We start from the raw sequence: 21,995 nt of genomic DNA, 5'->3' as shown, positions 1-21,995 counted from the left end.
AGTCAATTGGCACAAAATATAAAAACAGAAAGCAAAAAATTTTATAAATATATAAAACGGAAGAGGGTGGCCAGAGTTAACATAGGACCCTTGAGGATGGGAAAGAAAAACTGGTAGCAAAAAAATGAGGAAATGGCCGAGGCATTGAACAAATACTTTGTGTCAGTCTTCACGGTGGAAGACACGTCCAGCATGCCCAAGTGCGGAGTTAAGGATGCGAATGTTGGGGAAGGCCTTGATGAAATAGTTGTTACAAAGGAAGTAGTGATGGAGAAACTAATGGGACTAAAGCCAGACAAATCACCTGGTCCTGATGATATGCATCCAAGGGTTCTGAAGGAAATGGCAGAAGTTAGAGTTGATGCATTGGTGGTCATAGACCAAAATTCCTTGGATTCTGGGCAGGTCCCGGCAGACTGGAAGACAGCAAATGTCACGCCACTTTTTAAGAAGGGATGTAGGCAGAAGACTGGAGATTATCAGCCAATTAGCTTGACGTCTGTAGTTGGAAAAATGCTTGAAGCCGTCATTAAAGATGAAATAGTGAAACTTTTGGAACGTAAGGGTTCAATCAGGCAGGCGCAGCATGGTTTTAGAAAGGGAAGATCTTGTTTGACAAACTTGTTAGGATTCTTTGAGGATATAATGGGTGCGGTGGATAGAGGGGAACAGGTTGATGTATATTTGGATTTCCAGAAAGCGTTTGATAAGGTGCCGCACAAAAGACTTCTCAGTAAGTGTTAGGTAAAAACATCATGAGCTGGGAATGTAGAAGGAGTCACCCAGTGCTGGGCCGTAACAAGATGCAGTTGTGACCTTGTACTCTCAAGGTAAGAGTGGGGATGACAAATTGATGTGCAGGAAGCTAGCAGAGAAGGATAGCAACAGTTTATTCATTGGACAATGTCATGGTATGATAATTTACTAAGTATGTATCCTAAGGTATAAAAAAACACCACTTGCTGATAACGGCAGAATGCGCCTTCTCCAACTAACACTGTTAGTTGCAAGTGTTACAATCCGGCAATAAAGAACAAAGAACCTTGATTTCGACTCAGTCTGGTGTTTGTCTCACTCATTCATGAACAAAGCAGACCTAACATAAGTTATAGGAAAGTGGAGTCCGGGGAAGTCTATTGGCCTGGATTGAAAATTGGTTGTCTGACAGGAGGCAGAGAGTTGGGATAAATGGGAGTTTTTCAGGTTGGCAGAGAGTGGTAAGTGGGGTGCCACAGGGGTCAGTGTTAGGCCCACAACTGTTCATCATTTACATTGATGACTTGGAGGAGGGGACAAAATGTGGTGTAGCCAAGTTTGCGGATGACACCAAATTGAGTGGAAAAGCAAATTGTAATGAGGATGTGGAGAGTCTGCAGAGGGATAGAGTTAAGCTGGATGAGTGGGCAAAGGTCTGGCAGATGGAGTACAATGTTAGTAAGTGTGAGGTGATCCACTTCGGTAAGAAAAATAAAAGAGCTGAATATTATTTAAAGGGTGAAAAACTACAGCATGCTGTTGTGCAGAGGGATTTGGGAGTGCTTGTGCATGAATCGCAAAAAGTTAGGTTGCAGGTGCAGCAGGTTATTAAGAAGGCAAATGGAATGTTGGCCTTCATCGCTAGAGGAATTGAATTCAGGAGTAGGGAGGTCATGTTGCAACTGTATAAGGTACTGGCGAGACCGCACCTGGAGTACTGTGTCCAGTTCTGGTCTCCATATTTGAGGAAGGATATACTGGCTTTGGAGACGGACTAGAGGAGGTTTACTAGGTTGATCCCTGGGATGAAGGGGTTGACTTATGATGAAAGATTAAATCGTCTAGGATTGTATTCGCTCGAGTTCAGAAGAATGAGAGGAGATCTTATAGAAACATATAGGATTATGAAGGGTATGGATCGGATAGATGGAGGAAGGTTTTTTGAGCTGGCCGGGGAAACTAAAACGAGAGGACACAGTCTCAAGATTCAGGGGAGTAGATTTAGGACTGAGATGAGGAAAAACTGTTTTTCCCAGAGAGTAGTGAATGTTTGGAATTCTCTAACCAGGGAATCAGTTGAGGCGACGTCATTAAACATATTTAAGGTTCAGTTAGATAGATTTTTACATAAAAAGCGAATGAAGGGATATGGGGAAAAGGCAGATGGGTGGAGTTGAGTCAATGATCAGATCAGCCATGATCTCACTGAATGGTGGAACAGGCTCGACGGGCCAAATGGCCGACTCCTGCTCCTATTTCTTATGCAAATTTTTTTTTATATATATATACACACAGAGAGTTCTGGGTGCCTGGAATTCCTTGCCGGGAACGGTGGTGGAGGCTGAAACTCTGAGGGCATTTAAGAGAGATTTAGTCAGACACAAGGATGAAAGAAAGATAAACAGGTATGGGGTGGGGAGGGTTTAGTACTTTTTTTTTAGGAAGGGATATATAGGCCGGCACAACATCAAGGGCCAAAGGGCCTGTGCTGTGCTGTATTGTTCTATGTTCCCACCATCCAGGGACCTAAACAAGTCTTACTTGGTCAGAATGGACAAGATGGGCCAACCGACCTTTTTCCCCATGTTGTAGAACCCCATGACTTGAGAATGCAGCAATGCACAAGATTGGAGCAGCTCGGGAGATTTGAAATGTGGTCTCTAGTCTTCGGAGAAACGAAAACCAGTAAAAACAGAAACAGAAAAATGCAAAGTTTTTGCAAAACTTGTCCCTCCCTCACTTACATCGAGGGCCACAAACATTCCTTCCAGGTGAGGCACAGCTTTACCTCCAACCTATTCTACTGGATCCAGTGTACCTAACGTGGCCTCCTCCACGTCAGTGAGAGCAGACGCAGATTGGGTGACTGCTTCACTGACCACCTACGTTGTGCTAGTGGGTCTGGACTTGAGCTTCCTGCATCCACCTGTTTCAACTCTCCCCCCCACCTCCCTCAAACCATTCCTACAGTAACAAGTCCGTCCTCAGTCTCATCCATGGTCAGGGTGAGAACAAACATAGAGGAACAACACTTCATATTCCTTGTAGACTGCCTTAAACCTAACGGCATAAACAGTGAATTTTCCTACTTTAACTGAAGAATATATATGGAATACCTAGTAATACTTTGTTTTGTTATTTTCAATTGAGAGAATAATTAATGGAAAAATTAGGATTAGAAATGTGGTTACCTATTTGTAATGAGGTGGAATTCCTTATTAGGAAAGGAAATATTAAAAAGTTTACCTCGGTGGTATATCTTTTATTGCAAAAAGGAATTATCAAACAGAGTGTGCACAAATCTAGACACAAATGGGAACAAGATCTGAATATTACAATTGTGACAGAGTATATATATATTTTTTTTGAGAGATAAATTGGGGGGCAGGTCTTGTTAGTGTAGGTCACATACAAACACTTTAAAACAGATCTTATTTGAAATACTGGAGCTCTGCTAATGCTAGACATGTTGGGGCCTCAGGGCCTTTGCAAAAGCTTTGGAGAGTGCCCAAGAGACTTCACTAATGGATTGTTGTTAACAAAAATGGCAACAGTGACTTGGAAATCGGATTCACATTTAGGAATGGGGAAGGTGGAATTCAGAAATTAAAAGCTGTATCTCTTTAGAGAAAATTACACAGAATTTGAGAAATAAATATCCTATATTTTTGTGAATATTGAGCCTGTATATACAAATTTTAGGTTTAAATATGTAGAAATTATCTTCCAGCCTCTTAAGACCTCTGTTAACCTTCTTCCTTAAAGTGAAAATGGTTAGATAAAATCTGTTGAGTTCCAATGTGTTGGGCGGCAAGGCTCCGGACAATCCATAATATTATGTTTTCTTTCTCTTTTCTATACTATATATAATTCTTTATATACCATACGTGGCATTCTTTGTTGAAGGGGAGGGAGGTTGGGAGAGGGAGGGAAGGGATGGGGTTATAATCATCATGTAACAAATGGACTTTTCGTTAAACAATTATTTCATTGTATAACGATTTACTACTTGTATGTATGGAAAAAACTTTTAAATAAAATATTCAACAAAAAAAAAGAGCTCTTGAAAGACCAAGGTATAGGAGGCGATGGACCAAAGACTGGAGATGGGATTAATATGGACTTGACAATGGTCAAAGAGCCTGGTTTTGTGCTATATAACTCTCCATCAATACTTAGATCACAATTAATGTACCACAGGCAGGCCCATAAGATCATAAGACATAGGGGCAAGAATTGGGCAATTTGTCCCATCGAGTCTTCTCCACTATTCGAATCAAGGCTGATTTTTTATTATTTCCAACACGGTAGTAGCCAATTCTGGTCATTGAAACTCATGCTACCCAATTACACCCAATTAACCTACAACCCCATATGTTTTGCAGGATGGGAGAAAGCTGGAGCACCTGGGGAAACCCATGAAGGTCATGGGGAGAACGTAGAAACTCCTTGAAGGCAGCACCAGATTCGAACCCAGGTCATTTGGGCTGTAATAGCATCACACTAACTACTGCCTAACCATGCATCCCGTGATGTATTTTTTCTTGCAACCCCATTCTCCCGCCTTCTCCCCTTAATCTATGATGTCTTTACTAATCAAGATCTTATCAATCTCCACTTTAAATCTACCCAGTGACTTGGCCTCTACAGCTGTCTGCGGCAATGAATTCTACAGATTCACCACCCTCTGGATGGAGAAATTTCTCATCTCTGCTCTAAAAGGACGTCCTCTTATTCTGAGACAAGGCCTTCTGGACTCTCTTCAGAAAATGTCTTCTCCACGCCTATCGAGGCCTTGCAATATTCAGTACATTTCGATGAGATCTCCCTCAGCCGTCTCAACTGTGGAGAGTACAAGCCCAGAGACACTCCTCAGACATTAACCCTTTCAGCCCTCCTTTGGACCCTGTCCAACACCAGATCATCCTTTCTTAGATATGGGTCTGTAAACTGCTTAAAATACTCCAAGTGTGATCTGACTAATGTCTTATAAATCTCAACTTTACATCCTTGCTTTTATATTCTAGTCCTCTTGAAGTGAAGCATGTGAACATTGAAGTAGGATGTTAGAAACAGGCTCTCACAACCCATCTCATCTATGTTGGACGTGATGCCTCTCTTTATTAATGCATTTGTCTGTGTCCTTTGTTTCTTGTCTGAATGCCTTCATGGTTTTTTTTAAATTGTCACATACTAATACATTAAGAGTCGGACAAAGTGTCACCATTACTACTGCCCAGCACCCCTTAGAGCACAAGAGAAAGAGAGTCCCTTTAGAGTCACTGAGTGTCCCTAGATTTGCTTCCAGTGCTCCCGCAGGAACACAGACCCAGTTCAAAACATTGGCAACCCAAACTCCAGATCAGGACCCTCGATATGGTCAGGAAGCCTTCAGCGTCTGAGGCCCTTCGTGTCCTCAACACACTCTCAAATCCTTGCCCCGATACCTGTTCCCATGAACCAGCCTCTACCGCGTGGGTCCTCCGACCACGTCATTCTGTGGGTCGCTCAGCCGCCGAGCTCCTCGCTGGTCCGTTGCCATGATCACTGTCTTTTAGGATCTCCCTTCTTTCTCCTTCTCCACGGGAGATGTTCTCCCTGATTCTGGTGCCCTGCACTGGTTTGTTGCTTCCCCAGAGTCTGCAAACTCTCGTGGCCGCTGCCAAGCACGCCAACATCTTGGGGATTGATCACACAACTTTTAAAGGTTGTAATTGTATCTGCCACCACTACCTCTGCTGGAAACTCATTTCTGATATTCACCACCACTCTACAAATTCAGCCCATCAAGTCTGCCCCGCCATTCAATCATGAGCTGATCCATTTTCCCACTCAGCCCCACTGCCCATCCTTCTCTCCATAACCTTTGAAGCCCTGGCTAATCAAGAGCCCATCAATCTCTGCCTTAAATGCCCTCAATGACTTGGTCCAACAAATCTGTCGCAACAAATTCCAGATTCACCACCTTCAGCCTAAAGAAATTCCTCCGCGTCTCTATTCTAAGTGGATACCCTTCAATCCTGACGTTGTTCCCTCTTGTCTTTGACTCTCCCACCATGGGAAACAACCTCTCTACACCTACTCTGTCCACGACTTTCAACATTCAAAATGTTTCATTGTCAACTCCCTCAGCACCCTCACTAATGTAATCCCATTCTGGTGACCAGAACTGTCTGTAGTCTCCATCGGGGCCACACTACAAGTTCTGGCTGACTCCTGCTCTGGTATTCCAATGGTGGTAGGTACCCCCTCAACCATCTTATCACCCTGTCCTTCTGGCTTCAGGAATCTGAGAACACGCTTCCCACTGCTTATGAGTTTTTTTGTCACGAGGTCCATCGTGTCCAGGCATTCATGAAGAAGGCATGCCAGTGGCTACATTTCGTTAGGAGTTTCAGGAGATTTGGTGTGTTACCAAAGACTCTTGAAAATGTCTACAGGTGCATCATGGAAATCATTCCAACTGGCTGCATCATAGTCCGGTATGGAGATGCCATTGCCTGGGACAGGAAAAGATTACAGAAAGTTGTATACTTAGCCAAAGCCATCTTGGACATCAGTCTTCAATAAGGACAATTTTAAGAGGAGGTGTCTCAAGAAAGCAACCTCTAATCATCAGGGACCCTCAGCACCCAGGCCATGTCCTTTTCTCACTGCTGCCATCAGGAAGGGGGGTACTGGAGCCTGAAGACACAGACTCCACCTTACAAAAACAGCTTTTTCCCCTCAATACGCTCTATCAATGACTCCAAAGCTGTAGAATGAGGAACCATAGGCTTTATTACATGTTAGACTTGTAGGTGGCCCGATTCGAAGTGCTCGACTGAGGACAGGGGGAGGGAGGTCAACCTTTATTCCAGACTCACAAGGGGAGGAGTTAGCAGGGAGCAAGTCACCAATGGGGGTCGAGCCAGCTACCCATTGGGAGTCACATATTCGTATCACCACACCCTTCCACCATCAGATTTCTGAACAGAATGGACACAAACTTGCTCTCTTTTTTTTTTAGAACATTTTTAAAAATCTTGCATTTACAGAATTGTAATTTATAGTAATTGTTAGGATTACTATAAATTGTAATTTATAGGATTGTTCTGGACAATCCTGGTGCCACAAAACACCAGGGTTGTGACAAATGTTCATGATAATTGTTCTGATTCCTTTTTATTGTCATATACATTATACAATGTAAATGCAACAAAATTCTTACTTGCTGCAGCCGAACAGGTACTCGTTTTAAAAAAAAACCTATAAATAGAAACTTGGGAGTTAAACAAGAAAACCTGCAGCTGCTGGGGTCAAGTGCAATTCACAAAATGTGCTGAAGAAACTCTGCAGGTCCCTGACGCAGGGCTCAGACCTAAAGCTCTAGTTATCTTTCACTTCCTATGAATGGTACGTGACACGTTGAGCTTCTCCAGCACTTTTCTGTATTATAACAGTAACTTAATTGATTTAAATTGTGTTTTCTCATTTATCCATTTCTTTAAACACCTTCCTCGAATGAATTAGAACATAGAACATAACAGAAATGTACAGGCCCTTCAGCCCTCGATATTGTGCCGACCTATATAACCCTAACCCTAACCCTACCAAATAAAAACAAAACCTCATAACCCTCTATTTTTCTTTCATCCATGTGGCTAAGCGATATTTCAGCCTCCACCATATTCCCTGATAAGGCATTCCAGGCACACACCACTCTCTGTGTGAAAAAAACTTACCCCTGATGCCTCCCCTAAACTTTCCTCTCTTCACTGTGTACAGACAGCCTCTGGCATTTGCTACTCCTACTCTGGGAAAAACCCACTGGATGTCTATCTTATCCTCGCCTCTCAGACCTCAATTAAGACTCCTCTCATCCTTCTGCGCTCCAAAGAGAAAAGTCCCATCTTTGCTAACCTTGCCTCATAAAACTTATTTCCCAATCCAGGCAACCTCTGCACCCTTTTTATAGCTTCTACATTCCTCCTGTAATGAGGCGAACAGAACTGAACACAAAGTGTGGTCTCACCAGAGTTCTGTTGAGTTGCAAAATGACCTCTTGCTTCTTCAACTCACTCTCCCTACTAATGAAGCCCTGCATCCCATAGGCCTTCTTAACCATCCTATCAACCTGTGCAGCGACCTGGAGTGTTGCATGGATTTGGACCCAAAGGTCTCTGTTCTTCCATACTCTTAAGTATCTGTCCATTAACCCTGTTAGTCAGCCTCAAGATTTAACCTTTCAAAATGCATCACCTCACATTTATCTGGATTGAATTATTTCATGTATCTCTGAATTAAATTAAATTCCATTTGCTCCCCAATCTATCTTTAGTCTTCTTCCTCAATGGATAATCTCCATCTTTCTGGCAAACTTCTTGATTGTGGCCACTAAGTTTTAGACCAAAGTATTCAGTTCTGCCATGAGACCAGATTCCTGAACTTCACCCATTCAGCCTCCTCATCACCCATGTGCCTGTTCACTGTTAACCTGGCACTGAGCCGAATTTTAACTCCCTGGATCTCATGATCTCCATCAACCTGCCAGGTGGGACACTGCTAAAAATCTACGTGCACTCCATCAAATGTTCTCCCTCATCAGCCCTCTCTGCAGACTTGGATTAACCAAAATAAGCACGTGCTTAGGGCCCCCAATGGAAGGAGGCGCCACAGTGCTGGATTTACCATAGTGCAGCTGAGCTAGGGCCCCACAAAATGGGACCCCCACAATCAATGGTAAAAAACCATATATAAACAGGTTATATTTAATATCGTTGTGAGGTCTGGCCTGAATTTTCAATCTATTATTTTACATTCAGCCCTTATTGAGTCTTGAGCCCCTTTCACTCTTGAGTCCCACTCAATTGGCCGTTCAGCGTCCCGGGATAGGAATGGGGGTTTGGCTTTTCACACTTGCATGAGCTATCCCTGGAGTTTGGGCAGTTCTACAGGCTACTGGTGACGTCATGACGCATCGAGTGATGGTGGACCTGCCCTAAATCCTGATCAACGGATTAGGATCTTGTATTTAAAAATGAATCATGCCGAATTCTAACATAAGTATGTACAGCACAGTAGAAGCTCTTCAGCCCCTGTTGTGTTGATCTATATAAACCTTTAGAAGGGACTGTGGGAAAGTGCCAGCCATAAAGAGCAAAAGTCGGTCGCTTTTCCCACGGTCTTCATAAATTGTACGCTAAAGTCCAACCAACTTTCCCACACTTTAAAAGTTCTCCACTATTGCTATTTATTTCCTCTCTCTCCTGCTGCAACTTTCTGAAGGTAAAGTTAAAACCTTCATTTTAATCTTTTCTTCCTTCACATTCCTGCACTCACGCAAAAACTTGGGTCATTTCTTTCCCTCAGTGCAATTACCCGTTTCACACTTGCCTGATCGCCAGGCCGGCGGACGCAGACGCTGGGAATTGTACCGGGGTCGAGGCCGGCGTGGAGCAGATTTTGCATTAACACTAGACACTTTAAAGGCCGATTGGCGTTTGATTCCTGGGACCCCTGGCAAGTGTGAAAGGGGCTTTAATGTCATTTAGACAATGGAAGGGTCTGGGGGAACCCTTGTTGGATTGTGCTTTAGGGCATCAATTGACCATCATCCTGCCCTGCCTCCTCAAGCCGTTCAGAGCCCCTGAGCAACTCCAGTGAACAAACCCCTAACTTGATCTCCCACTCTCCAGCCCCCAGCTCCTGACACGCCCACTCCCCAAATTCCTGGCTTGTGAGTGGCAACTGTGAAATTTACCACTAAACGCGGAATCTCCGAAGATGCAGGGAGCAATTCACTTTCCTAGCAAGTCCGTGCACCCAAAAGATTTGAGAAACAAATCTTGGGGACCCCCCCCCCCACAACCCCCCCCCCCCCCCCCCAATTCTCAAAAGCAGAAAACAAATCAGCCATGGCAGGAACATTGTGTTTGCGCTCAGCGCCAGCTGATTCACCCCTATGGAAAGGCAACGCCCTGGAGACAGAGGACATGTGTTCTGCTGTAAGGTACTGGAGCAGGTGAGTTAACCCCACACCGATTGCGGAGGGTGAACAGAAGTGCCTGGGAGACAAACTCTTGGGCACCACAACTCGAGTGTGGAGGGTGATAATAACACACTCCAATAATGGGAAGGGGTTCAATTCCTCGCCACCCCCTTCTCAATCACAACGTGCTAGAGGATTTCAGCGTCAGGACCCGTCCTCTGGTCTGCCACCCCCCCCCCCGGTCTGCCACCCCCCCCCCGGTCTGCCACCCACCCCCCCCCGGTCTGCCACCCTTCGCTCCCCAGTCTGCCACCCTTCCCCCCCGGTCTGCCACCCTTCCCCCCCGGTCTGCCACCCTTCCCCCCCCGGTCTGCGACCCTTCCCCCCCGGTCTGCCACCCTTCCCCCCCGGTCTGCCACCCTTCCCCCCCGGTCTGCCACCCTTCCCCCCCGGTCTGCCACCCTTCCCCCCCGGTCTGCCACCCTTCCCCCCCGGTCTGCCACCCACCCCCCCGGTCTGCCACCCTTCCCCCCCGGTCTGCCACCCACCCCCCCGGTCTGCCACCCTTCCCCCCCGGTCTGCCACCCTTCCCCCCCGGTCTGCCACCCACCCCCCCGGTCTGCCACCCACCCCCCCGGTCTGCCACCCTTCCCCCCCGGTCTGCCACCCTTCCCCCCCGGTCTGCCACCCACCCCCCCGGTCTGCCACCCTTCCCCCCCGGTCTGCCACCCTTCCCCCCCGGTCTGCCACCCTTCCCCCCCGGTCTGCCACCCACCCCCCCGGTCTGCCACCCTTCCCCCCCGGTCTGCCACCCTTCCCCCCCGGTCTGCCACCCACCCCCCCGGTCTGCCACCCACCCCCCCGGTCTGCCACCCTTCCCCCCCGGTCTGCCACCCTTCCCCCCCGGTCTGCCACCCTTCCCCCCCGGTCTGCCACCCACCCCCCCGGTCTGCCACCCTTCCCCCCCGGTCTGCCACCCTTCCCCCCCGGTCTGCCACCCACCCCCCCGGTCTGCCACCCACCCCCCCGGTCTGCCACCCTTCCCCCCCGGTCTGCCACCCTTCCCCCCCGGTCTGCCACCCACCCCCCCGGTCTGCCACCCTTCCCCCCCGGTCTGCCACCCTTCCCCCCCGGTCTGCTACCCTTCCCCCCCGGTCTGCTACCCTTCCCCCCCGGTCTGCCACCCCCCCCCCCCCCACCGTCTCACCTGGTGAAGGTGCAAGCCCGCGGACGGTGATGCGGTGCCTCCGTCAACATGTTGCTGGGTGACATTGGTGAAGGGCCGGAGCGTGATCGCGGAGCTCGCCATCCCCTCTCCCTCTAACGTGGGCATAGAGGTTGGGCTGAACCTTCGCCGTTCATTCGCCCCCCTCCTCCTCCTCCTCCCTCCCTCCCTCCCTCCTCCTCCTCCTCCCTCCCTCCCTCCCTCCTCCTCCTTTCCCGAGGCTCAATGCACCGCCCGGCCGCCGGTGAAACTTCCCGCTCGTCCCAGGGATCGCTCAGCCGGGGATGGTGGACGAGGCGAGGTCGCCGAGCGCACGGAGAAGACCCGCAGCTCCCTGCAGCATCCGAGCTCGGTGCCGGTGAGTGGGTTCCCCGAATAGTTGCAACATTCCGTGGCTGGGCTTGTCACAAACATTGAAGGGGTGGCATGAGCCGGAGCTGTTGCTGTTTCACTCGGCTGGACAGGTTGCTACATGCAGCCCCTCACCACCCCCCCCCCCCTCACCACCCCCCCCCCCCTCACCACCCCCCCCCTCACCACCCCCCCCCCCTCACCACCCCCCCCCCTCACCACCCCCCCCCCCCCCTCACCCCCCCCCTCACCACCCCCCCCCACCACCCACCCCCCCACCACCCACCCCCCCCTCACCACCCACCCCCCCCTCACCACCCACCCCCCCCTCACCACCCACCCCCCCCTCACCACCCACCCCCCCACCACCCACCCCCCCACCACCCACCCCCCCACCACCCACCCCCCCACCACCCACCCCCCCCTCACCACCCACCCCCCCTCACCACCCACCCCCCCTCACCACCCACCCCCCCTCACCACCCACCCCCCCTCACCACCCCCCCCCCCTCACCACCCCCCCCCCTCACCACCCACCCCCCCCCACCACCCACCCCCCCCCCACCACCCACCACCCCCTTTCGAATTGTGTCTCGTTATTCTGTAATGCCTGTTGCAGTTTTGTGACCATTTGCATTTCAGAACAGGTGAGGAACAGGTTGCAGGGTTATTCGTCAGAAAGTCCCCGTGTTCCAAGAGAGAAGGCAGCAATAGATTATTTTCAGCCCATCGAATCTGCCCCACCTAATGGGAGAGGTATGGAGGGCCATGGACTGGGTGCAGGTCAGTGGGACCAGGCGAAAACAAAAGGTTTGGCACAGACTAGAAGGGCCGAAGGGGCCTGGTTCTGGGGTACCGGGTTCTATAAGCTGATCCATTTTTCCCCCTCCTTCCCAGTGCCCGCCTTCTCGACATAACCTGCGATGCCCTGGCTAGTCAAGAACGTATTAATCTCTGCCTTAAATACACCTGATATCTCCTCAAACCGTGCATCTTGGCGCCTCACAGTTTGGCGGGCAGCAACCTCCTTTGAAGAAGACCTCAGAGCCTACCTCACTGACAAAAGGCAGAGGAGGAAAAACCCAACACCCAACCCCAACCCACCAATTTTCCCCTGCAACCGCTGCAATCGTGTCTGCCTGTCCCGCATCGGACTTGTCAGCCACAAACGAGCCTGCAGCTGACGTGGACTTTTTACCCCCTCCATAAATCTTCGTCCGCGAAGCCAAGCCAAAGAAAAAAGAAATACACCCAATGACCTGGCCTCCACAACCGCCTGCAACAACAGCCCTCTGGCTGAAGAAATTCAATTAAAAAAATAAATTTAGACATAACAGGCCATTTCAGCCCACAAATCTGTGCTGGCCAATTGACCTGTGTTTCGGACAGTGGGAGGAAATCAGAGCCCCTGGGGAAAACCCACCCTGACACAGGGAGAACATGCCAACTCCTTACAGGCTGCACGGGAATTGAATCCAGGTCCAATCCCGATCATTGGTGCTGTAAAGGCTTTGCGCTAACTGCTGTGCCAACCGTGCTGCCCCAAATGCCTTCACATCTCTGTTCTAAGTGGACACCATTCAATCCTGAAGTTGTGCCCTCTTGTCCTTGACCCTCCCACCGTGGGGAAACCTTTCTACATCTACTCTGCTTATGCCTTTCAATATTCAAATTGCTTCTATGAGAACCCCCGCCCCCCCCCCAAAAAAATTTCTTATGTGATAACCCTTCCATTCCCAGAATCATCGTTGTGGACTTAGTAGTTAGACCACACTGTTACACCACCAGTGACCCAAGTTTGGATCTTGTCTGTAAGGAGTGCTTCTGTTCTCCCCATGTCTGCATGGGTATTTCCTAGGGGTTCCAGTTTCCTCCCTCCATTCAAAACATACTGGGGTTGTAGTTCAATTGGGTGGCAGAGGCTCTTGGGCCAAAAGGGTCTGTTACCATGCTTATTGCCTAAATTTAAATTGATCTCCTATGAACCCTCTCCAACATCAGCACATTTTTTCTTAAATAAAGAGTCCAAATAGCTCACTATATTCCATCGGTGCTTTCATGTGGACACACAAGGTGCCACCCTTACTGTTTTACTGCATTAACCAAGCTATGACTCCACTACCTGACTTCCAATCATGTCACGTCTACACATTCCCATTGGGGGTGGGCACACGGCACTGACCACCCCTCATCTACCTTGGAAGCTGCTGAGAAGTCACAGTGGCAATGACCACCCCTCACTTCCCTTGAGAAGGTGCTGAGAAGTCCCTTCAACTGCTGCAGTGGTTCTCCCGCTTCTTTATCAATGTCCCTGATTAGTTGGACCATTGAAGAGCCCGGAGTCACATTAAAGGCAGAGAGGACATTTATCAGTTACAATAAAAAGGCTTTAAAATGGATAACTCTGTGGTGTTGTGGTCCCCATGACTAGCACTAATTTTATTTTTTGAAAGTATCGGGCATTTACTAAAGTAAACTTAAAAATTTAACTGATTTGAACTCTGGGTTATTATCTCTAAGCTGTCAATCTTGAAGTGAAAGGTTTTGCCCAGTGTAACTCAGTGCTGACCTATTTTGATGCCTTTAACTGGTTCACGTATTTATTTTATATCTGCAAGCTCTGCCACTCTTTCCGGTCCTGCATCTGAGTCTGAGAGTTTGTCTGACGTTGCAAAGGCCTGTGAAATGGGTAGCCAGCCAGCTGTTGAATCTCTAGGTGTGACTGTGACTGTCCACAGGTTTGTTTGAGTACACATGTCTTTAAACACCAGGGAATTCATACTGTGCAAAGTCTTCCTGTTTAATGGTATTTAAATTTTGCACATCCGCCAAGCCCAGAGGGTGAGAATAACTTGTGGACGTTGCATGTGACAACCTGCATAATTTGGATGCATTTAATATTCTGTGTAGGCTCTGTGGTCTGAGTTCAGAGGGAGTAATCTGTTTACATTTGGGATAGGCCAACAATCCACAAAGAATAAATAAAGGACTATTGTGTGAGATGTGGGATGGAGCTCAGTCACATTCCCCATCTTGCCCCAAATCCAATGGGCCATCCACTTGAAAGGCAAATTTTAACAGCATTCTCCTGTCGGAGTGAGGTTGTTGGGTGTATTTAAGGCTGAGTTTGACGGGCCATCACGGGTTGTGGGGAGAAGGCTGGGGAGTGAGGCTGAGCGGGTGAATGGATCAGTATATCATTAGAATGGCAGAATGGACTTGATTGGCCTACTTCTGCTCCTAGCTCCTGTGATCTTGTGATCAAAGGATACCTTTTCAGGTGGGATGCTCAGGATTGAAATAGGCCATTCATCCCACCCAATCTGTGCTGGCATTTATGCACCGTTTGTTTCCATCTTTTTCTCATTTATTCCTTTCTCCTCCCCACCCCCCCCCCCCCCACCCCCCCACCCCCCCCCACCATCTGCTTGTCCAACCTCCTGTTGAATTCACCTAATTATTCACCTCAATCACTCTGTCTGGGCCACACCTAAACATGTTCCAGTTGCTTCTGAATTCTAATTTGGATAATTTGGCGGCTGCCAAATGGACTGTAGAACAATGCTATTACAGCGCCAGCGAGCCAGGATCGAATTTGGCACTGAATGCAAGTCGGTCTCCCTGTGTCTGCGTGGGTTTCCTCTGGGTTGTCCAGTTTACTCCCACCTTTCAAAGCGTACCGGGGGTTGTGGGTCAATTGGGTGGCATGGGCTCGTGGGCTGGAAGGGTCTGTTACTGTCTAAAATAACTATTAAAAAATAATTTAAAACAATTCAGCGCGCCTGTTGCGTGGAAAGCTCCTCTCAGTCAAAGCCTCGGGGTGATTGTAAAGACTCCTTTGGGATCCTACTCAAAGAAATCTTTCTCAAAAGACAAGACAACCAGGTAAACACGGAGTGTGCAGATGACGGATAACTGGAGCAACACACAATGTGCGGAGGAACCCAGCGGGTCAGCCGGCCTCTGTGGAGAGCAAGAGGCAGTCATCGTTTTGGGCCAAAGACCTTTCATCGGAAATATCGAGGTCTGAATGGAGGCCAGAATAAAGGTAGGGGGGGGGGGAGGGGGAGGAGCACAGGCTGACCGATGGTAGGAGAATTCAGCACCAACTTAATCTACAAAATCAATGGTGGCTCCACTGCTGCTTGGTTGAATGATGAGTCAGGATTCAGAATGGAGATGGAGAAGCTGGTTGGGTGGTGCCAGGACAACAACCTTGCTCTCAGCATCACCAAGACAAAGGTGGTGATTATTGATTTTAGGAAAGTGACACTGAGGGACCCCACACCTGTCTGCATGGATGGGAAGGAGGGGGGCAGGATCCCGGGATTCCATACATCAGAAATCCTCTTCAATAGCCAGCATGTCAAGCCAACTGTGAAGAAGGCACACCAATGCCTTTGTAAGGAGTCTGAGGCCATTTGCCATGTTCTTGGATACTGTGCACTGTGGATAGTTGCATCACAGCCTGATTTAGTGATTTAGTGCCCAGGATCGTGGAAGGCTGCAGAATGTATCAAAAATAGCCAGGCCCATCACAGGCTCCAATCTCCCAATCCTTGCTGACATCTGTGTGAGGCGCTGCCTCATGAAGGCAGCTAACGCCGTAAAGGACCCCCCTCACCCTGGTCACAACCTCTTTGCACTGCTCCCTTCAGGCAGAAGGTACAGAAGGAACATCTAAGTTGAAGATCAGTTCCTTTCTAACAATTATCAGGGTCTTGAACCTCGGTAAACTAATCATGGGCTGTCTTCACTGGTGCAAATCACTTTTTTGCACTAGAATGACTGTGAACATTTATATTTATTGTTTCTTTTAATTTAATTCAGCTAGTTTACTCTCATAGTTTTTCTTTATAATTATTAGCTCAGCTACAGCATGTAAGAATTTCAGACAGATACAGAATATATTGTATGACAATAAACTCATTATGTTTATTCATTGGAGTGGAGGAGGATGAGGGGTGGCCTCAAAGAGGTGGACAAAACCATAAGAGGAATAGATTGGGTGAACACAGGGGCACTTTTGCCCAGAGTTGAGGGAATTGGTAACAGGAGGACATGGGTTAAGCTGAAGTGGGGGGGGGAAGATATTTAACAGGAACCTGAGGGGTAACCTTTTTTTTTTTTACACAGAGGATGCTGGGTGTGTGGAACGGGCTACCGGAGGAGGGAGTTGAGTTTCTTGAACATTCAAGAAACATTTGATGGATACAATGGGCTTAGAGGGATATCTGCAGGCAGGTGGGACTAGTGTGAGTGGGGCATTTTGGTCAGCATGGACAAGTTGGGCTGAAGGGCCTGTTTCCACACTGTCTCTCAAATTCTCTTATCAGAGGTTAATACAGGTGGGAGGGGGAGGGAAAGAAAGAAGCAAGGAGTCATTCCTCCTTCTCTTTTCTTTCTCCTCCCCCCACCCTCCCTAACTGCCCGTCACCTTCCTTCATCCAGGCTCCCTCCCCCACCCCTTCCCTTCCTTCCTCCTGAGCATCTTTCTCAGCACTCTGTCCCCTCCCCATCACAGCTCTGCCTTATCTTCACCCTCCATCCTACATTCACCTATCACCAGCCACCCCGTGCCCCTCCCCCATCTTTATATTCGGGCGTCTGCCCAGCTTCTGCTATTCTCATTGAAGGATTTTTGGCCCAAAGCGTCAACGGTCTATTGCGTCCCATGGATGCTGCCTGCCCTTCTGAGTTTCTCCAGCACTTTGTAGGTTGAGACAGGAGACTCAGTCCGTTTACCTTCCTTGATATGCTCACCCTCACTTCCCTGCTGTCAACCTTGCAAATCAACGCTACACCATCTCCAGAGCTTCCTCGTCCTTTCCTGGTGACTAGAACTACCTGAAGGTCCATTTGTACACATTGGGGAAAGGGGCAGAAATGAGAGAGCCTCTGCCTGCATCACCTATGGCCAACTGCACTGGTTTCAATCTTTGCATTTTTAAAACGTTATGGAGTCGATAAATATAACAGGATGGTGCTGATTAATAAGCTTGAGGATGGCCTGTTAAATGGTTGGTGCAGTGGAATGTGACTCTGGTTCCATCTCTGATGGAATGTGGGGAAACCCAGCTTGATATTGGGGAGGTAAGGGTGGACCTTGTTCTCGATGTGCTGGCATTCTTCTGCGGATGGCTTTCCGGAGAGCACTGCCAAATCGGAGGTTCAGGGAGCTAGATCCAGTGGGATGGAAAGTGCTGCCATACATTTCCAAGTCGGGATGCTGAGTCCCTTTGGGGCTTTGAGATAGTTGAGATGTTGGAGGTTCTGTTGGGTAACTGCAGCGGATAGCTCACACTGACGAGTGCTTTACCGAGATGGCGTTGAATATGGTGGAAGTTGCATTCATCTGGGTATGTGAAAAGTACTGCAATCGTGCTCTTTAGACTAGTGGTTCTCAACCTTTTTCTTTCCACTTACATCCCACTTTAAGTATTCCCTATGCGTGATGAGTAAGGGATTGCTTAAGGTGGGATGTGGGTAGAAAGAAAAAGTTTGAAAACTACCGTTTTAATCGTCCCTCATTGACTCGTTATGTGCACGGTTTCAGAACTCCAAAGGAAATGGGCCATTGACAATTTTTCTCAAGCAAAATATTTCAGTAACAATTGGGTCTAGAGCAGTGATTCTCAACCTTCCCTTCCCACCCACATCCCACCTTAAGCAATCCCTTACTAATCTCAGAGCACCAATGACATAGGGATTCTTTTTTTTTGAAGACTTTATTTAAAATTTTATAACATGAATACAATAGAGAATTACTTTTAAAGAAAAATTAAAAAAATTTTAAATGGTATGATTACAATTCTTTGGCTTGGCTTCGCGGACGAAGATTTATGGAGGGGGTAAAAAGTCCACGTCAGCTGCAGGCTCGTTTGTGGCTGACAGGTCCGATGCAGGACAGGCAGACACAGTTGCAGCGGCTGCAGGGGAAAATTGGTTGGTTGGGGTTGGGTGTTGGGTTTTTCCTCCTTTGCCTTTTGTCAGTGAGGTGGGCTCTGCGGTCTTCTTCAAAGGAGGTTGCTGCCCGCCAAACTGTGAGGCGCCAAGATGCACGGTTTGAGGCGATATCAGCCCACTGGTGGTGGTCAATGTGGCAGGCACCAAGAGATTTCTTTAGGCAGTCCTTGTACCTTTTCTTTGGTGCACCTCTGTCACGGTGGCCAGTGGAGAGCTCGCCATATAACACGATCTTGGGAAGGCGATGGTCCTCCATTCTGGAGACGTGACCCATCCAGCGCAGCTGGATCTTCAGCATCGTGGACTCGATGCTGTCGACCTCTGCCATCTCGAGTACTTCGACGTTAGGGATGAAAGCGCTCCAATGGATGTTGAGGATGGAGCGGAGACAACGCTGGTGGTGCCGGTAGAGGACCCATGATTCGGAGCCGAACAGGAGTGTGGGTATGACAACGGCTCTGTATACGCTTATCTTTGTGAGGTTTTTCAGTTGGTTATTTTTCCAGACTCTTTTGTGTAGTCTTCCAAAGGCGCTATTTGCCTTGGCGAGTCTGTTGTCTATCTCATTGTCGATCCTTGCATCTGATGAAATGGTGCAGCCGAGATAGGTAAACTGGTTGACCGTTTTGAGTTTTGTGTGCCCGATGGAGATGTGGGGGGGCTGGTAGTCATGGTGGGGAGCTGGCTGATGGAGGACCTCAGTTTTCTTCAGGCTGACTTCCAGGCCAAACATTTTGGCAATTTCCGCAAAGCAGGACGTCAAGCGCTGAAGAGCTGGCTCTGAATGGGGAACTAAAGCGGCATCGTCTGCAAAGAGTAGTTCACGGACAAGTTTCTCTTGTGTCTTGGTGTGAGCTTGCAGGCGCCTCAGATTGAAGAGACTGCCATCCGTGCGGTACCGGATGTAAACAGCGTCTTCATTGTTTTGGTCTTTCATGGCTTGGTTCAGCATCATGCTGAAGAAGATTGAAAAGAGGGTTGGTACAAAATAACCCCCCCCCCCCCCGTTAATTGTAACACAATATTAGTAATCTAACTTAAAATTAGTCCAGCCCTACCCCCCCAAAATAAAGAGTGAAGAGTTAATAAAATTAACAACCTGTCTATCACACAATGATAGGGGTTCTTCTGCAAGCAGACTAACAGGTTCTTTCTAACATTCATACCTTGATGAAGGGCTCAAGCCCAAAATGTCAATTATTTATCTTTACTGTTGCTACATAAAAAGCATTGTGTTTTTACTTTAATATTCATACGGCCGTGACAGAGTATAGAATTGAAATGAAAACAACCATCAATTAGCACCTAGAAAAAGCAGTGTGATTGTTGTGGAGCCTAATGGCTGCAAGGAAGAAACTATCATGAAACCTGTTGGTGCAAACTTTAACGCTCTTAAGCTTTCTCTCAATGTGAGGAGGAAGAAGGGAGTGTGTTCAGAGTGTGGCGGGTCCTGCAATACAGAGGCTGCCTTTCGTAGGCAGCAGGAGATGTAGATAGTGTTCAGAGAGAGCAAGGGGTTTTGCCTGTCATTTTAAGATTCCTTTACTGACGTGTAATCGTACAGAATATACAATATTATACGAAATTACCTTCTGCCTACTGTAAGGCAGACAAAGAGTCACCATCAGTGTCATTCGGTGTCCATTACAATTGGAAAAAAAAAGAGAAGCGAAAGAGACCCTCTTTCTCTCTCACTGCAAGTTCTAGGCTGCATTCATCAACTTCTGTAGCTTCTTCCGGTTTTGAGCAGAGCAGCTCCTGTCCCATGCTGTGATGCATCCAGCAAGACTGCTCTTGATGGTGCACCTGGAAGAGGTTGAGGGATGGGGTTTCAGGCCGACCTTCCTTTTACTTCTTGGAGGCAGGAAGCCTGTCCCAGGTCAGGTCATTGGAAGTATTCATTCCTAAGACTTGAAACCATCTACTCTTTCCACTTCAGCGCCATTAAATGTGACCAATGATACAAGTTGTTGTTGACCCACATCAGAGTAGGTGGTTGTTGGAGATTGGCATTGTCTGGCATTTGTGAGGCTAGAGTGTTACTAATTCTTACAGTGAGTAGACATAGGCTCGTACATTTGACATGCAAATGGAACGGAAGGGTGGATGATTAGCACGAACGTTCCCACTTCTGAACTTATGGTGGAAGGAAGGTCATTGCTGAAGATGGTTGGGACTAATACACTGACATCCAATGGCTGTGATCGTTGGTCTCCAACAATATTCTTCAGAACACATAGAAGAGCAGGGGAACAGGCCCTACGGCCCACAATGACTGTGCCGGACACAATGCCTTGGGCACTGAAGGCTTCCTGAATGGCAAAAAAAACCCACAGAAAATAAATTTAAAAATTGAAATAATTAAGAATAAAATAATAGGTAAAATTACGTATGTTCAAAATTGTAAAAGTAAATGTTCTCTGAAGTAACATGTCAACCTTTGGTGAAGATGGGAGCAAATATTCAGCCAGAGTAGGGCCTTGGTCGAGCTTTGGTCATAGTAGCTGTTTGAATAAAATGGTGTCGCCCAGGATGCTGCTCCCCGTGAGGGTGACTCCCTTAAAGTGTCTCCTTATCCCTGCTGAGTAAAAATTAAAGAGAATTTGAAATACCTCCCTCCGGCATTTTTCAAGGCCAGGACATGTCCAAAAACGTATGAATTAAAGAAGCCTCTTCTCTCTTACATTTCATCAAAGTAAGGATTTATATCTGAACAGATATGAGATAATATAATTTTAGACATATGAGCCCTATGTACAACTTTAAATTGTAATAAGTAATAACAGGCACATAAGGATGTAGAATTAACCAGCTTAAAAATTAGATCCCAAACTTCGTCTGATAATGTAAGGTTTAAATCCTGTCCCAAGGCATTTTTAAGTTTAGCTAGAGGGACATGTCTCAAACCTACCAACTTATCATAAATAATGGATATTAAGCTTTAGAGAGGGTGTAAAGGAGATTTACCACTGTTGTGAGCCCAGAAGACTCCAAAACCCAGCACCAATAGAAATTCTCCAAGGCAAATGGTTACTTGAACAAAAGTTATTTTAATTATCTTTAAACATGAAAACAGGATCAAACTTTAACTTATTACTAGTAACTTACTTAACCCCCTTCTAATTCTAAGTGCACATGCATGTAATGTGTATATAAGTTCAGAAAAGTTCTTTGGTTCATAGTTCAATCTCACTTCTCACTCCTCCAAGTTCACTGGTTGCAGGCAATTCTCATACTGTGCAGGGAATTTAACATTTATGAATTTCATCACGCTTTGGTGCTTGAAAGGTAAATAGTTATCGCTCAGGAAGGTTCTTGTCGGTTGTTCGTTGGACATAAACTGATTCCTTATAATCAGTAACATCAGTGTCTTGCCGAAGAAACTTGCCCCATTAGGGTTTTCCAGATGATAACCTCTTTCTTTCAGGTCACCACAGAATTCATTTTTGTTTCCCTTATTTCAAGTGAAACACTATGCAGCCAGTCTTTTCCTCTTGTATGGACCAC

The 21,995-nt window shown here is 47.4% G+C and overlaps 2 protein-coding genes across 12 annotated transcripts in view; one reads left to right on the top strand and one right to left on the bottom strand.

The window, feature by feature from the left end:
* The window catches only part of LOC138755834 (NIPA-like protein 2), an 86,149-nt gene extending 74,824 nt beyond the window's left edge, over positions 1-11,325 (bottom strand). For all 10 annotated transcript variants that reach the window (XR_011352583.1, XM_069922531.1, XM_069922532.1 and 7 more), the window contains exon 1: positions 11,154-11,325. Coding sequence is in view for 9 of the 10 variants with exons in the window: in XM_069922531.1 (XP_069778632.1) it covers positions 11,154-11,279 (126 nt within the window). In the remaining variant the exon portion in view is untranslated. The remainder of the gene's footprint in view (positions 1-11,153) is intronic.
* The window catches only part of LOC138755835 (potassium voltage-gated channel subfamily S member 2-like), a 93,380-nt gene continuing 82,552 nt past the window's right edge, over positions 11,168-21,995 (top strand). For both annotated transcript variants that reach the window (XR_011352584.1, XM_069922542.1), the window contains exon 1: positions 11,168-11,529. The gene's annotated coding sequence lies outside the window, so the exon portion shown is untranslated. The remainder of the gene's footprint in view (positions 11,530-21,995) is intronic.

This window comes from Narcine bancroftii, chromosome 2, assembly GCF_036971445.1.
Source record: "Narcine bancroftii isolate sNarBan1 chromosome 2, sNarBan1.hap1, whole genome shotgun sequence".
NCBI classification, from domain to species: Eukaryota; Metazoa; Chordata; class Chondrichthyes; order Torpediniformes; family Narcinidae; genus Narcine; species Narcine bancroftii.
Note: the sequence above shows the minus strand (reverse complement) of the source record. Positions and strands in the feature narration are given on the sequence as shown.